This window comes from Sceloporus undulatus, chromosome 5 (genome assembly GCF_019175285.1).
Source record: "Sceloporus undulatus isolate JIND9_A2432 ecotype Alabama chromosome 5, SceUnd_v1.1, whole genome shotgun sequence".
NCBI classification, from domain to species: Eukaryota; Metazoa; Chordata; class Lepidosauria; order Squamata; family Phrynosomatidae; genus Sceloporus; species Sceloporus undulatus.
In genome coordinates this window covers 159387527-159402923 of record NC_056526.1, presented here as the reverse complement: position 1 = coordinate 159402923, position 15397 = coordinate 159387527, and the positions used below count along the sequence as shown (strand labels likewise).

Below are 15397 nucleotides of genomic sequence, written 5' to 3'. Positions count from 1 at the left end.
GAGGTCAAACAATGGCAGACAGAGATTTAAAACAAAGGAGATTTCCTTTTCATAGTAGCTGAAGCAGCTAACTGGGGAATGTAACAAATAAAAACCATTTCTGCCCAGATGACTGCCACCCAACAGATTTCCAAGGACACAAAAAATGGATTTAAGGAAGATATTCCAATCTTCCAGTGAGAGTGAGCGGGAGGAACTGAAAACTGAATGAGAGAGAATGGTGAAGATGGTAAGAGTGGACAAGGCTTTAAAGTTGTAGAAGTTGCTAGTCTGGCACAGCAGCCTATGAAAGTGAGAAAAGGCATATTAAGAACTGCTGCAATAGTGGCAAAGTCTCCAAAGACTTTGCCAAACAGCAAAATCTGCTACCGCTGACCAGTTTAAAGCAGAGAAGAATGCTACAGAAGCAGCAAAGTCTCTGAGGGTCACTTTGAACTGCCATCTTTAAATTTCTCATTCCAAGCCAAAGGACAGGGCAGTTACATCAACATGCAGTTACATAGATAGGGCTGATGTAGGAAAGAAGAAGTCCTAGCGAAAGTAAATGGAAAAAGAACGTTGAGGTATCCCCCACCCCCCAGGAGAATATCAATTTTGGGGGGTGTTATATACTGGGATGGACTTGCTCATAGATTTTGGGATTCCTCCCTGAAGAGATTTCACTGTATGAATCTTCCCTTTTCACGGGACTATTTAGTATTGTTTAGATATGGCACTCATCTGCTATGCATACTGAGGGATGAGAAAAGCAGGGAAGGGTTGATATTGCTATTTCCCTATTATCTTGGAGGTAGGGAGCTTTTATTATTATTATTATTAACCTTTATTTATGAAGCGCTTCTCTTCTTGGACTACAATTTTCATTCTTGAGCATTAGTTGTGTTGGCTAAAACTGATAGAAACTGCAGTGTAGAAAAAATATGGAGCACTACAGGTTCACAAATGCTGATCTAGAATAGAGATAAAACACAGTGGTACAACCTTGAACCATTACATATACAGTGGACCCTTGTTATACACTGGGGTTTGGTTCCAAAATCCCCTGTATATAACAAAATCCGTTTATGCTCAAGTCCCATTAAATATAATGACATAGCAAAATGGTGTCCCTTATAAAAAATGGAAAATCAAGGTTTGATATTTGAAATTTATACTTTTTTTTGAACATTTTCAAACTGTGGATGCTTGAATCCATGTATAAAAAATTTGTGTATAAGAAGGGCCAACTTTACTGAACAACCAGTGACATAACTGGGACTAAAGTAGCTATGTCTGTTGTACGATTATGGCTTCACACTTGCTTTGGATTTTAAACAAGTCTACAAAAGAAGGATTTTTAAAATTAAAATTGTATATGAATTTGTACAAATTTGTTTCATGATGAACAAAAACTGTTTCCTTCCTTAGTATTGCTGGAGTAGAAGGTTCAGGAAGTAGTCCTGTGTCTCCTAACCCTCAAGAGCGGCTTGTTGGACAGTCTCCTCTCAGATCTCCTTTGAAACGGCAAGCATCAGTATGCTCTACTCGACTTGGGAGTACCAAAAGTCTTACGGCAGCCTTCTATGGAGACAAGCAACCTGTTCCAGCTGGTGTGCAATTCAGCAGTGATGTCTCACGTAGTGATGAAAATGTCTTAGATTCTCCAAAGCAGAGAAGAAGCTTTGGTTCTTTCCCATACACTCCTTCTGCAGACTCAAATTCATTTCATCAGTATCGCTCCATGGACTCCAGCATGTCAGTGGCTGATAGTGAAGCCTATTTTTCAGCAGCTGAGGACTTTGAACCCATAAGCAGTGATGAAGGCCCAGGAACCTATCCTGGGAGAAAAAAGAAGAGAAAGCAAACCAAAATAGACTATGGAAGAGGTTCAATCTATCACAGTGTAGAAGGACCATTAACTACTACATTGCATGGTGAAACTAGTCAGGGTCCAAAAACATTACCAATAAGAACACATCCCTCTCAAGCTTCGTTTGTTTCTGCTTTGGGAGGTGAAGATGAACTTGTAGAGCATATATATGTTGTAGAAGCCGAGAAGGCATCTGAGAATGAACAAATCACTTCCCAGCAGCCTGTAATGAACTGCTACCAAAGCTACCTTACGCAGTATCAGGTGGTTAACTGGTCAGTAAAACATCCAACAAATAAAAGAACATCTAAATCATCCTTACATCGGCCATTAGATCTTGACACACCAACTAGTGAGGAAAGTTCCTCATATTTTGAACATCTTTCTGTCCCAACTTTTAAGGTAAAAAGTCTTAACTAAATTAGAAATCAGTTCAAGTGAATGGGGAATGGCATGATTGAATTTTCTATCTGTTAAAAAGCTCTGTTTTGTGTTGTGCCATTCCAAGAGTCTCTGGACTTTATGCATGCTGCTGCTGAAATTCTAGAGCACAAGCAATCTTCATAACATTGGACTTTGCTGTGTATCTTCCTGCTTTCAGATGGGTGAGGAAAGTGGAGCCCATGGGCCACATGCAGCCCTCTGAGCTCATTTTGGAGCTCTCAAAATCCCCTCCCAAGCCCATTGACTCCCACTTTGTTTGTTTTTTAATGAGTGGGATTTTCTTCTCCCAGATTGTTCAAATAGTTCAAAAACACTTCAATATGCAATGTTTTCCCCTCAGAGCCCCCAAGACCCTAAAAAAATGTAGCCCGCCACCAGATGGCAGAAAACTATTTGAAAACAAAAACTGGTGCAGTTTGGTCAGGAGTAAAAAATGGCACCTGTCCCTTCCACAGTTTCCCACCTACAATGTAAGAAGTAATTTCTTATGTTTATTGTTGTTGTGTGCCTTTACGTCACTTCCAAATTATGGCCAACCTGTCATGGGTTTTCCTTGCAAGATTTGTTCAGAGAAGGTTTGCCATTGCCTTCCCCTGAGGCTGAGAGTATGTGACTTGCCCAAGATCACCCAGTGGGTTCTATGGCTGAGCTGGGAATTGAACCCTGGTCTGCAGAGTCATAGTCCAACATGCAAACCACTGTGCCACACTGTATACAATTTTCCAGTTAGTAATTACTGTTTCAGAAATCTGAGGAATGCATGAACTATGCTTTTTTTTGGGGGGGGGTGTTTAAGAAAGTTTTTCTGACACATTTGTGGGAAAAACAATTCTTTCATCTATAGAAGTGTCACAGAAAAGTTATTGGGAGAAAGAATCTGGGATTTTAAAAGACTTAACCAGGTTATAAAGTTGATAAAAGCTCAAGAGCAAAAATAAGAATATTTTCTGTGTTCTAGATTGTTAAACAGGGCCTCACAGCTAATGCTCTGCTGGATCGAGGTATGCAGCTTACAGGACCAACATCTAAGTGAGTAGTTCAATTTGCAAGTTGCTTTGTACATTTGCTGCTGTGACAGCTACGTCTGTGTGATACAGACTGTGTGATACTCTACAGAGAGATACAGATAAATATAAAACACAGCTGCATTACCCGGGCTGAATGTGTGCCTTTTTCCCACCAGATTTCTACCCTCCCGGTCATTAAGATGCTGAGTGTGTCATATTCATATGTGTCTATTTGCAGCATGGGTTTGCGCTCCACAGAAACAACACCCTTGCTGGTGGGAGTATAAGTTGAAGAGAACCTAAATATAGAGTGATACGAAGGATAGTTATTTGGGGGATTTGCTTCATTGTTTGAGATATTCCAAGTACATTTAAGCATTTTTACAAGCATGTACAAACATCTGTCTCATATTAACTTCTAAAATAAAAAAGAACCTGAGAAGTGAATTTCAGCCTATTTTAATAATCAGTATATTTATATTCTTTCTTTTTAAAAGATAATAGTGACTCATTTTATGTGACATTGGGCCTAAACAAACAGGCCAAAATATAGCTGCTTCAAGTCACTTTGGAGGTATTCTGTTTAAATTACACTCACATTTTAAGAGACCAGAAGCTGTGCCAAAACTGCACTCTAGTCCTTAGGACTGGAGTGTGGCTTTGGCATGGCTTCTGGCCTCTTAGGACACATGCAGCATTTAAACAGCATACCTCCAGTGTGACCCGAAGCAGCTTTATTTTGGCCTGTCTGTTTAACAGCAGAGAAGGGGCCGAGCATCCTGATCTTTGAAATTTCTTTCCCATTTGATGTTCTTCTGATAGATACCTAGCTAGGCATCTCCATTGTTAAACTTAAATAGCTTTTCAGGAGATTATGGAAATGACTGGAACACTCTGTCACCTGTCAGATAAAAAAGCATGTACAGACCTGATGAAGTGGTGTCTGAGCATGTTAATATTATCATTTTATATGCCAGTTTTCTTCTGTTTGTTCATGACTACATTTCTCATTCTGTATAGTTTGCCTATGATGTTGAATTGAGGCAGCCATTTTCAGAATAAAAGTTAACTTACTGTATACTGGAGGTGTTCATCATGTCATGCATATTACTCCATTACATCTTAATTTCTGTAGTGCATGCAGTCATGTAATGCTCCACCTCAGCATGCCAGAGCTTGAACTATTCAGTGTTAACATCATTGACATTGCTGATTAGTTGTTGTTGTTTTTTAAGTTTAACATTTGCAAATACTCTTTGGAAGACCACAATTTATTCTCTAGCAGATACTATCATTTCTTCCCCTAGGAATGCCAGTGTAATAGTGTAATATTTTACAGTACAATCATTAGTCACACTGTGATGTGGCTGACAAAGAAGTACATGTGCCCTGGAGGCATTGAAATAGTTGTCTCTGCTGTTGAAATCATTTGCTGTTTGGTACCGATAACTGTATCTTTAATATTCTGATTGCTGGATAAACTATATCTTTATTTAAAACTGACAGATAAAAAATATTTAGAAAAACTAAAGTTAGCCAGTGTTTAAGCTAGCAACCTAAGAATCCAGCCCAGTTGATAAATGTAATGCTGAACTCTGAAGCTGGAGGGATTCTTCTCTGTAGATTGCACTGACTTTGTGTGAACATCTGACATTCCTTAAAACAGGCAGTTTATTAAATTCTCACTGTATGCTCTTAGCACTGCAAGTTAGTTGCATCTGATAAGATGTTTAGTTCTGTAAATGTCCACATAACAGAACAAAGAAAATATTCTCTTTAAAAAGCAATGATTTGTTCTTTTTGTTTATTTAGTACTCCATATACTCCTTTGGACAAAAAAATCCTTGATAATACAGACGATGAGACAATAACAGAAGAATGGACTCTTGATCACCCGGTGTCTCAGACCAGAACAACAGCTATTGTGGAAATAAAAGGACCAGTGGATGTAGTTCTCACTCCTCTTGTAGCAGAAGCTTTAGACAGGTATGTCATAGTTTAGAGAGTGAAATGAGTTCAGTAGCCTGCATTTTCAACTAATAATTGATAGGACTGCAGTATTATGGCACACTTGTCATGAATATTCTTAGCTGTTTTAGCAAGTTGGAAATGGTCTCATTCCATTGCTCTGAAGTAATAATTTGGTCAAAAACATGGATATGAAGCAAGAAACCCATATATAACCAGTGCCAAAGCTCCTACAAATTTTGAGCAGACATAAGTGTTGGACACACATCAGTGAAGCAAAACATTGATTTGATCTGACCTGGCAGAGGCCCAATCCTATTGTCCTTTATTCTTGGCAACCATAAAATAAAGGGGAATAAAAAAGATATCACATGAGAAATTGTTGAACAAAGAGAACCCACACCTCAGGCCACTATATAATTGATTGCAGGTGTTTCTCTGTATTGATGAAGCTTGAGAATTTTGCTATTTTGGAGGGATGTTTAATAGCTGAACACTTTATTAGTTGCCAAAATATAATTTCTAGGCTCAGTAATTATAAATGACTTTTCAGACCTAATTAGACATTGATTCTTCCATATTTTTTCCTCTTGGCTTTTATTTTGTGTAATTCACATCTTTTGAACAGCAGATAGACAAAATATGTTGTACTTTATCCACAAAATTTCTGTTATATTTGTATGTTATGACTTCATTATGTACTTGAAGGTTAATTGTTTGAAACTAATTTTGTCAACAGGTATATAGAGGCAATGGTTCACTGTGCTAGCACATGCCACCCAGCGGCTATTGTGGATGATCTGCATTGTAAAGTCCTCAGGGAAGCTGTACAAAACAGAAAAACAACTTATTCAGAAAATGTATGTGTGTTACATAATTGAAGGACTGAAGGCTTATTGGCATATGATTGCAAAATATATTTCACTACATATATGAGCTCTTCAGCAAAAAATAAAATAAAATCTAAATACTAGTGCATCCAGTTATCAGCAGTTCTGGATGGAAGGGAAAGAAGAATGCCTTTAGCTATGATAATATGTACTGTTCCCATTTTTTAAAAGAAACCATAGGTGCTTTGCATTCTGTGTCTCCAGATTTAGCGAAGTAATTTCAGTTTCTGTCCTGTCTGAGCTTTAGAATTAACCTTGTCATTTCTACTTTGGGTACCTAAGCATAGAAGTATAATTGAAAAAGCATGCAGAGAGAGAAAGATTCTTGGTAATGGAGGGGAATGGAATATATATGAAATTGCTCAGAAAGTTCTTGTTTACACAAAGAGTACTTAGTAATCCAGGTTTGTGGGTATGAGTTGCAAAATGTGCTTTATAAACCAAGAGCAGGAGAGGAGAGGAAAAAGAAACTTGAAAACTAAATCGAATCCTCATTATGGCACTCCATTGGGTCTCATCTGTGTTCTAATATCATTCCCAACCTTTTTGAGCAAAGCATTGATCCTATTAGTCCTATCATATTAGAAGATACTTCTGTGTTTACGGTTCGTAGATTCTCAGTGTTTCTGTTGATGGGGAGGGTTTTGCTATTCAGTCCTGGGGAAGTCTTTCTTCTTGGTATTATTTGCATGCTTGCCCTGTCTGTTAAAAACTATCCTGGAAATCAGAACTGCCCCACTTCCTACACTGAGAATAGAAAGTCAAAGATAAAAACACACATTAAAATGTATTTTTAAAATTAAATACGAGGATGGAAGTGTCTTGAACCCTGAATTACTGGTCTTTACCCACAGGAAGATATGATTATAATATATTTTATTGCAACTCAAATATACATGAATAAAGTATGTAATATTAAAATATAGCCTTTAAATGTGAATTGAAACTGGCAATATTTCTTTATTTTCTTTATAGCTATCCTCTAAGCAGGATGTTAGAGGAACAAAAATAGAGACCCCTGCTACAGGAACAACTCAAATAAAAACACAAACAAATCTTTCTGTTAAGCAAGATAATGTGACTATTAAAGGACTTCAAGCCAATGTTACACTACCGAAGGTAATAAACAGTTTAAGCAAGAAGTTTTTGAAAGAAGTAATATTTTGTGAACTACCTTAATTTTATGTTTTCATTTTGTCCATAGCATGGGGTGGGCAGAGAAATTGTGCCAAGACATATGATTGGTCAAAAATTAGCACAATTTTATTGGTTACAATTTACAGAGTTTGACATGTCATATGGTAACGATCTGGACTCTGACATGCTGACTCTTGAAAGAGATGATTCTCCATCCTATATTCTGGGAACAGGATGAAAGGCAAGTTCGGGGCTGCTACAACATGGGCTGATACAAGGAGCCATTGCTGATTACGTTGCAGTAGGCATGGTGGCTTTGAAACCAGGCTGGAACTTGAAACCTCATCCCCAGAATCCCTTAAAGGGACCCTGCAGTGAGGACCCAGCCCCAATTTTCTCAAGCTATGGATACTACTTTTATTCTCTCAGATAATGGCTTCACAAATAGACACTGTAATTGCAGCTGAGCAACAAATTATTTTTTATTTATTTATTTACAGTATTTATATCCCACCCTTCAGCCCTAAAGGCTCTCAGAGCAGCTTACAATTACAGTGCTACCTCGGGTTACGAAATTAATTCGTTCCGCCGCTCCGTTCGTAACCCGATACATTTCGCAACCCGAAAAGGCTTTCCGTTAGCGCTGGAAAGCCGCTAGCCGCGCTTTGCGTTTGAATTTCGTGCCGAAATAAATTTCGTAACCCGAAAAAAACATCGTATCCCGGAACAGTTTTTTCCAATCTAACTTTTTCGTATCCCGGAAATTTCGTAACGCGATCAGTTTGTATCCCGGGGTACCACTGTATTATTATTATTAATTAGACAGTTCCCTACCCTCAGGCTTACAATCTAAAAAGACATGACACAAAAGGAGAAGGGAATGGTGGTGGGAAAGGGAATCAGGTCTAGCAGTTCTTCTCTCTGAGGCCTGGACCAAGGCAGATGGCCTGGAGGGAGGACTCTGTTTCTTAATCTAGGCCAGGCCCAGTGGAGCTGGGCCAACATCTCTCACTCCATGGCTGGGTGGCACCAGATGAACTGGAGGAAGGGCTCTGCTTCTTAGAAGGCACTTGGAAAGCAGAGGTCCAAGTAGAAGTAGAACCAACAGCTTCTTCTTTCCCCCCAGCTCCAAATACTCACTGTACTCCTCCCATTCTCTCTGCTGGGATGTTTTGCAACAAAGCACTGACAGGTCCTGGTTTTATAAACCTAGCAGGCAAAGCAGCTGTGAGTGATGGCAAACACAGTGCCTACTGAGTCAGGGCCTCGGTCCTGAAGAGAGAGGAATCCATTTGGAAGGCAGAGGTCCAAGTACCAGTAGAACATCAGCTTCTTCCTCCCCCTGAATGTAGTTGTGGGGAAGACAATGGCCTGGTCCAGACGGGTGCGATAGGGCACCCTCGTCACGTGCGAGGGGCGGCGCTTCTAGACGCCCCTTGCATGTGACAAGGGCATCAAAATGGCAGTACCCTGTACAGATGGGTGCCGCCATCATTACGTGACAGACGCCTAGCGTCCGCATGTTGCAGTGCCATTGTGACGTCGCAAGTGCACCATTGACGCACTGCGGTGTCATAATGGCGCCACAAGAAGAACTCGCTTTTTGCAGGTTCTTTTTGGTTCACGAGGAAGTCCCACGGTTTGGAGGCTGCGGCTTCCCTGTGGACTAAAGCTGGGTGCCGGGAGACTGTCCTTTTTGGATGGTCTGTCCCGCACCAATATGCCTAATTTATAGAGATATTTGTAGATAAAAATCCTCCCCAGCCCCATTAATGAGTTGCTAACTTTTGTCTGTGGAAAAGTGATGAGTTATCTGAGATGAAGCAAGGTGGGTGTGAAGCTCAGGTATGGACTGGAGGAATAGTGTTCTACCTTCAGCCCGTGTTGCTGTTTCACCTCCTAGTCCACTAGTAAGTACAGCCAGTTGGCTCAGCCAGGGTCAGTAGAGGCCACCTGTAGCCACATAAAGAGACAGCCCCCATAGGTTGGAGTTAAGCTCCCCTTGAAGACACAGGTTCCTACTTTAGGTATAGTCCTGGGTTCAACCCAGAGCTGGATGTTTAGGCTTCTGAAGTGGCTAGGTGCATCCTGAAGATATTTGGTCTTCACATCCTCTTTTTGATCACTTTAAGATAGTTTACATTGGCCTGCCTTTGAAAATATTCAGAAATTTGAGCTGGCCCAAAGATCTGCAGCTGAACCTTTGATCAAGACTGGTTACAGAGAGCATGCCACTCACAACAGCTCCTCTAGCTACATATCTGGGCACAATTCAAAGTGCTGGTTATGACTTATAAATGTACCACATATAGATACAGGCTAGACACTGGTCTGTGTTTTAGTTTGCAAAAAGACACTGCAGCTGGCATAGTGTATAAGGCATAAAATATAAAGCAGAAAGATTTGTGTATTGTGGAATATGTATGTGTACATGTGATGGTTAGTTCAGCCTAACTATTAATAAAATAAATTAGTACAAACAGCCAATTGGCCTTTACAGACATGCCTTGTAGAAATATAGGAAAAGACTTTCTTGATGGCTGCTCCCAGGTTCTGGAACTTCTTTTCTAGGGAGACCATACTGGCACTGGTAGTATAGCAGTTTGGTTGAAGTGATACTTAGATAGTTGTGAAGTTTTTTGAATTCTGAGTCGGAATATAAATATTTTAATGTCCTTTATGTCTGAGAACACTGCAGATGTCTTTGTCATTCTTCTTTAAGGTAAATCTATGTTTACTACAAGCATCAGTGGAAGAGTCATCAGGCACAGCCACAGGGAAAAGTGTAACCCATGTTTCTTTAGTGGCCTTGTGTTTTGATAGGATTGCTACGCAGGTTCGTATGAACAGGTAAGGCAGTAGCAATAGTATTTACATTTCTATACCACTTCATAGTGAACTTAGCACTCAGTCTAAGCAGTTTACAATTTGTAAGCCAATTGCCCCCAACAAGCTGGGTACTCATTTTATTGACCTACAAAAGAATGGAAGGCTGAGTCTACCTGGAACCCTTGTGGGGATCAAACTCACAACCTAGTAGCTACATTACCGGCATTTAACTATTGTGCCACCAGGGCTCCTTGATATCTTTTGATAGTCCATAGTCTGTTGGCAGAAACTACGTAGCACTTGCATTTAGTTGAACAGCATGGCTTAATAAGTTCACTTTAAACAATTTCTTGATACTGACCTTTTAAATTAGAAGTGAAGTATTTAATTAAGGGAGGGAGAGATCAAATAATGGGTTAAAATTATTCCATTTTTCTATCAGAAATGCTCATTGTAGATCTGGGTAAAATGTCATATTTTAAAAAGGCTTTGATATGCTGGCCCATTGCGTGAGATGACATTTGTCTCAAAACCTTTCATATTAAATTTCAGTTATGCATATGTATTAAGTGAGAACTGCATAAATGACTATGCAGTTCTTGCTTAATACATATGAAATAATTCTTTAATACCTGGATGGTTGATAATTTATTTTTATTTAGTGAACAACACAACACAACACAAGCTGATTCTTTAAAAACTCTTGACAATGCAAAGAAGATAAAATTCTGAGATTCTGCAATTTGTTGTTTTTTTAAAGGGGTATTGTTGAAGAAAATCCAAATAGTGCAGAAACTAGAAGGAGTTCTGTAACATTTGACAAGTACATGCATAGCAATAAAATGCAGCCCCAGTCATCTGGATCACTGAGATCAAATGCTGGAGCAGAAAAAGGAAAAGAAATTGCAGCTAAGCTCAATATTCACCGCATTCATGGGCAGCTCAGAGGCCTTGACACAACAGGTAAGCATAAAGTATGTATGCATGAAAGGTTTCAGTACAACCCACTGTTGTGGACTAGATGATCTATTATGCTAAGTACTCTAAAGAGAAAGCCTCCTGTTGTGATGTAACAGTGTGAAGATTTTTAATATGAAAATATATTCTTATTCTTCTTTGCACAAGAATATTCTTGACATGCTCAAATTCTCAGCTTTATTTATTCAATATGAGGAACTCAACCATACAGTGAAAGTTTAAAAGGTTGAAAAAGATGCACTGAAGGATACATTTGCTTGTGAACATCATGTATTATAGAAGTAGACAGCATAAAACCAGCCAAAATTCAGATAATGTGATCAGTGCCATTTATCTATACTTCAGAATATTGTGACAATATAATATACTGCTTCCTGCTCAAATTTACTTACCCTAGTAAAAATTACTTCCTCCAGTTTCAATATTAAAATGAAATACATGGCCATAACCTTTTATTATCTTTGTAATTGCAGATATTGGGACCAGTGCTATAACAGCTATTCCTTTTGAAAAATCAAAAGTTCTTTTCACCTTGGAAGAGCTGGATGACTTTTCTTTCGTAGATGAAACTGATCATCAGGCAGGACCAGATGTAACACGGCTAGGTCCTAACCAAGAGAAATGGGGATGGATCATGTTTGAATGTGGAATTGAAAATCTTACAATTAAAGGTGAATAAGAATTCAATTATTTATTTTGTGTCATAATACAGAAAATTGAAGACACCAGCTTTTTCGTATCTTCTGTTCACAGGTGGTAGACAATCTGGTGCTGTTTTATATAACACATTTGGGAATATGGGAAAATCCACAGCCACAGAGAGAGGTGGTTTACTTGCATCGAACAATTCTTCAGACTCTCCAACTGGCAGTGGTTACAATACGGATGTGTCTGAGGAGAATCTCCCCTGTGATCAAATAAGTGCTGCTTCAGACACTCATCCAAATTCTGTTTCAGATGAGCAGGTAACCTTTTGTAATGTTTTTCCTATTTGCCAAATAAAGTTAATTTTTGCTGTCAGTGCTCACACTGTAATGCACTACACTGGGAAAATGTGTGTTTTCACATTGCAGGAAGGAACCATCCACCGATGAGGTTAAGGCCCATTACCATCTAGGCTAGGTGGAAGTGATGCAGTTAGGAGAGCAGATTATTGAAATAATAATCTCCTTTCCTAGACACAGTTCCATTCCAGGTGGCTAAGAGTTTTGGGATGTAACTCTCCAAGATACCTAAGTAGAAAGCAAAGAGAAGAGGGCAAATGCCTTTCTTGTGAAAAAAAATGAAAGAAAATAAATAATAGTGAACAGTACAAAAAGCCATTTCCTACTTTTGCTAACATCAGGTCTAGATGTTTTTGCTCCTTCAGAACCAGGGAATCATTTTAGATTCCAAACCGATTTCCATCACAGATAGCAGCTTCTGCCCACATTGACACTATACCATATGCCTGAGATAGGTGACAGCTTCTGATTTTCAGTCATTCCAGGTGGGAGGGAGGTCTTTGCACTTTCTACTAGCCTAGGAAGCTTCAACCTCAGAAATCTGGGTGTTTCTCAAAATATATCTAGGATACTAATACACCTAGGGTACATGACACTTGTGGGTTTAGGAGTAAAAATGGCCCCTGTCTTCTTTGCCATTCCCTGCCATACAGTATCTCTTATAATATGAACTGTTGAGATTTTGCGTACTTGAAAATATGGGTACTTTATGTCCTTTGTGGATCTTGGATCTGAACTTCATGAATTTACATTTGGTGTACCAGAAATTCCTAATGGAAGTCCTGCACACTATGCAGGTGGGCTTCCAGCTGGGGAAATTTTGTGCCTCAATTGACCTGATGGATGCTTACTTCCATGTCCCCGCCCCGCCCCCTGCCCTCCTGTTTTATCAGATTTGTTTTTAAAACCTGTGTTTCCAGTTTAAACCCCTATTTGCTGGGAGAGGGTATCAGTGAATCTGATGGCTTCCAACTGCCTGTGCAGATCCTGGTTGCCAGACATACTCAACTTAGATCAAGGGGACCCATGGCTTCCCGTTCACTATCCCAGTCTCCTTCATTAGATATTACAAAAAAAAAAAAGCTGCTGTTAAAATGGTATTTAGAAAGAGAGTGGTTGACTCTTGTGAATAGCCACTTTGCTGATCCCTCCTTAGTTCTCTTTTCACTGGCTTTTTCCATTAGCAGATGACACCATCCTGCTTCATCTGAGAATGATGCATTGGCTACTGCTCAATATCTGGGGTGGGTGTCTCTTTCTAGCTTTTACTTCTGATTTTTATATGTTGGCTGTGGAAGAACTAGTGAGGTGCCTGTTGCCCTAACCCACATGTCCTGTCTGCTCTAGAAGTAATGGGACTTAATCCAATAGAGGATGTTTCCTTTGCGGCTGGAATGTGCCTTTACAGTAAGTAACCAATGCATCAATCCATAAGCACTTTTGCCTTTCGTTGAATGCATCAATCCATAAGCACGTTTGCCTTTCTGGTCTATATCTTTTATATTTTGAAGTTGATAAGTATATGCAAATGTTAAATACTGTATACATGCACATAAAACATCCTGAGGTATAAATATAACTTTGTATTTCTTTCTTTCTTCTTTTTGATATAGGATGAAGGGGTTGAATCTGATGATCTGAAAAAAGAACACCCTTTAAGACCTCCCCCACCTGATTCTTGTAGCATGAAACTGACAATTAAAGAGATTTGGTTCAGTTTTGCTGCTCCCACAAACGTGCGTTCACCTGCTCATAAATTTTCAAGGTACAGTGAGTTCTTCTTCATAATATATGGGGCCATGCTGCATTCCCATGGAATGTTAAATTGCCTGTCAATTATATTGTGTGAAAAAGATAAGCAGTGATCTGGATCAGTGTGCTGCAGTATTGCTGACTGCTACAGTTGGGGATAATATTTGAAACTCAGTCATCTATACGGATTGTTAATATATGTTAATCTTTGGGGCTGTTTTTGTATTCTGGATGGGTCATGTAGACTTTAGGCAAATATTTCTTTGCAATGACTATTTGACATTTCTATGTATATTTATTTTATACTAGTAGAACAACTTTATAGATTTTGTTTCCTGGAAAGCCTGAGAGAAAGTAGTAAATAGTGTAAGTAAGATTTAAATCAGAATATATTAGAGTATTAGTATAGTGAAGAGTATTTGGAAAAAAATCTGTCAAATATAGTATGTGGTATTCATATATGGTCATTGTTGTTTCATGGATTTAAAATACATTTTTATCTTTTTTATTTTTAAATGTTTTTAAAATGTTTAAATGTTCCTTATCCTTTGCAAAAATTAAAAATAATGATAACTTTTATTACACAAACACACAAAACATTTTTGTCTTGTCATTCGCTTAATGAAATTATCATGTCCATCCAGAACTTCCTAATGATTTTTCTTCCAACAGGCAGCTCAACCTTCTAAGCACTGCAACTCCTGCAGTTGGTGCTTGGCTTCTCCCTATTGATCAGGTGAAGTCCTCTTTAAACAAATTAGACACCGAAGGAACACTACGGGTTTGTGCTGTCATGGGCTGTATAATGACAGAAGCCTTAGAGGTGGGTACACTGCTGGACAGTACGTAAAGCATTAAGTGTATTGCCTCACCTTATAAACTTTTGCTTAATGTGCAAAACAGTATTTACAAACTTATCATCCCTTTTATTTTCTCTTATTGATTTAATAGTGCATGTTAACTTTTCCATTAAGATGGTGGCCTGTTGTTCCAAAGATTTGCCATTCTGTTATAGTTCATAATTTTTCTAAACTATTTCAATGAAATGGCTAAACATATACCATCTTTAGCTCTCGCAGAACAACCAGGATACAAGTGTAAATATTATGATGCCTCTCTGGAAACAGACACCAATCATAATTCCGAGGGCTTTTCAAGTAATATTCCTCCCACTTCTTTCTGTTTATTAACCTGCCATATTAATGAACTGCTATTTTATACCTGTACACACATAATACAAAAACAACCCTACAGTGCTATTGTATATATAGATCAAAATAAATACAATGTACAAAACACAGACCAGAAATAAACTGATCTGTGCTTAATATACACAGTACAGTGGTACCTCGGGTTACGAAATTAATTCGTTCCGCGGCTAATTTCGTAACCCGAAAAACCTTCGTAAGCCGAATTGCCATAGGCGCTAATGGAAAAATAGCTCTCTGCTGCCCTCCGGTGGCGGAAAATAGCGCCGAGGTTTTTTCGTAACCCGAAGAAACCTTCGTAAGCCGAAACAATAAATCCCTATGGGATTTT

At 38.8% G+C, this 15397-nt stretch overlaps 1 protein-coding gene across 11 annotated transcripts in view; it reads left to right on the top strand.

Moving 5' to 3' along the window:
* KIAA1109 (KIAA1109 ortholog) overlaps window positions 1-15397 on the top strand; it is a 154510-nt gene that overhangs the window by 61538 nt on the left and 77575 nt on the right. For all 11 annotated transcript variants that reach the window (XM_042470608.1, XM_042470610.1, XM_042470617.1 and 8 more), the window contains 11 exons: window positions 1408-2251; window positions 3252-3322; window positions 5113-5286; window positions 6008-6128; window positions 7134-7277; window positions 10018-10145; window positions 10885-11087; window positions 11576-11773; window positions 11856-12067; window positions 13720-13871; window positions 14531-14681. In XM_042470608.1, the coding sequence (XP_042326542.1) occupies window positions 1408-2251; window positions 3252-3322; window positions 5113-5286; window positions 6008-6128; window positions 7134-7277; window positions 10018-10145; window positions 10885-11087; window positions 11576-11773; window positions 11856-12067; window positions 13720-13871; window positions 14531-14681 (2398 nt within the window). The remainder of the gene's footprint in view (window positions 1-1407; window positions 2252-3251; window positions 3323-5112; window positions 5287-6007; window positions 6129-7133; window positions 7278-10017; window positions 10146-10884; window positions 11088-11575; window positions 11774-11855; window positions 12068-13719; window positions 13872-14530; window positions 14682-15397) is intronic.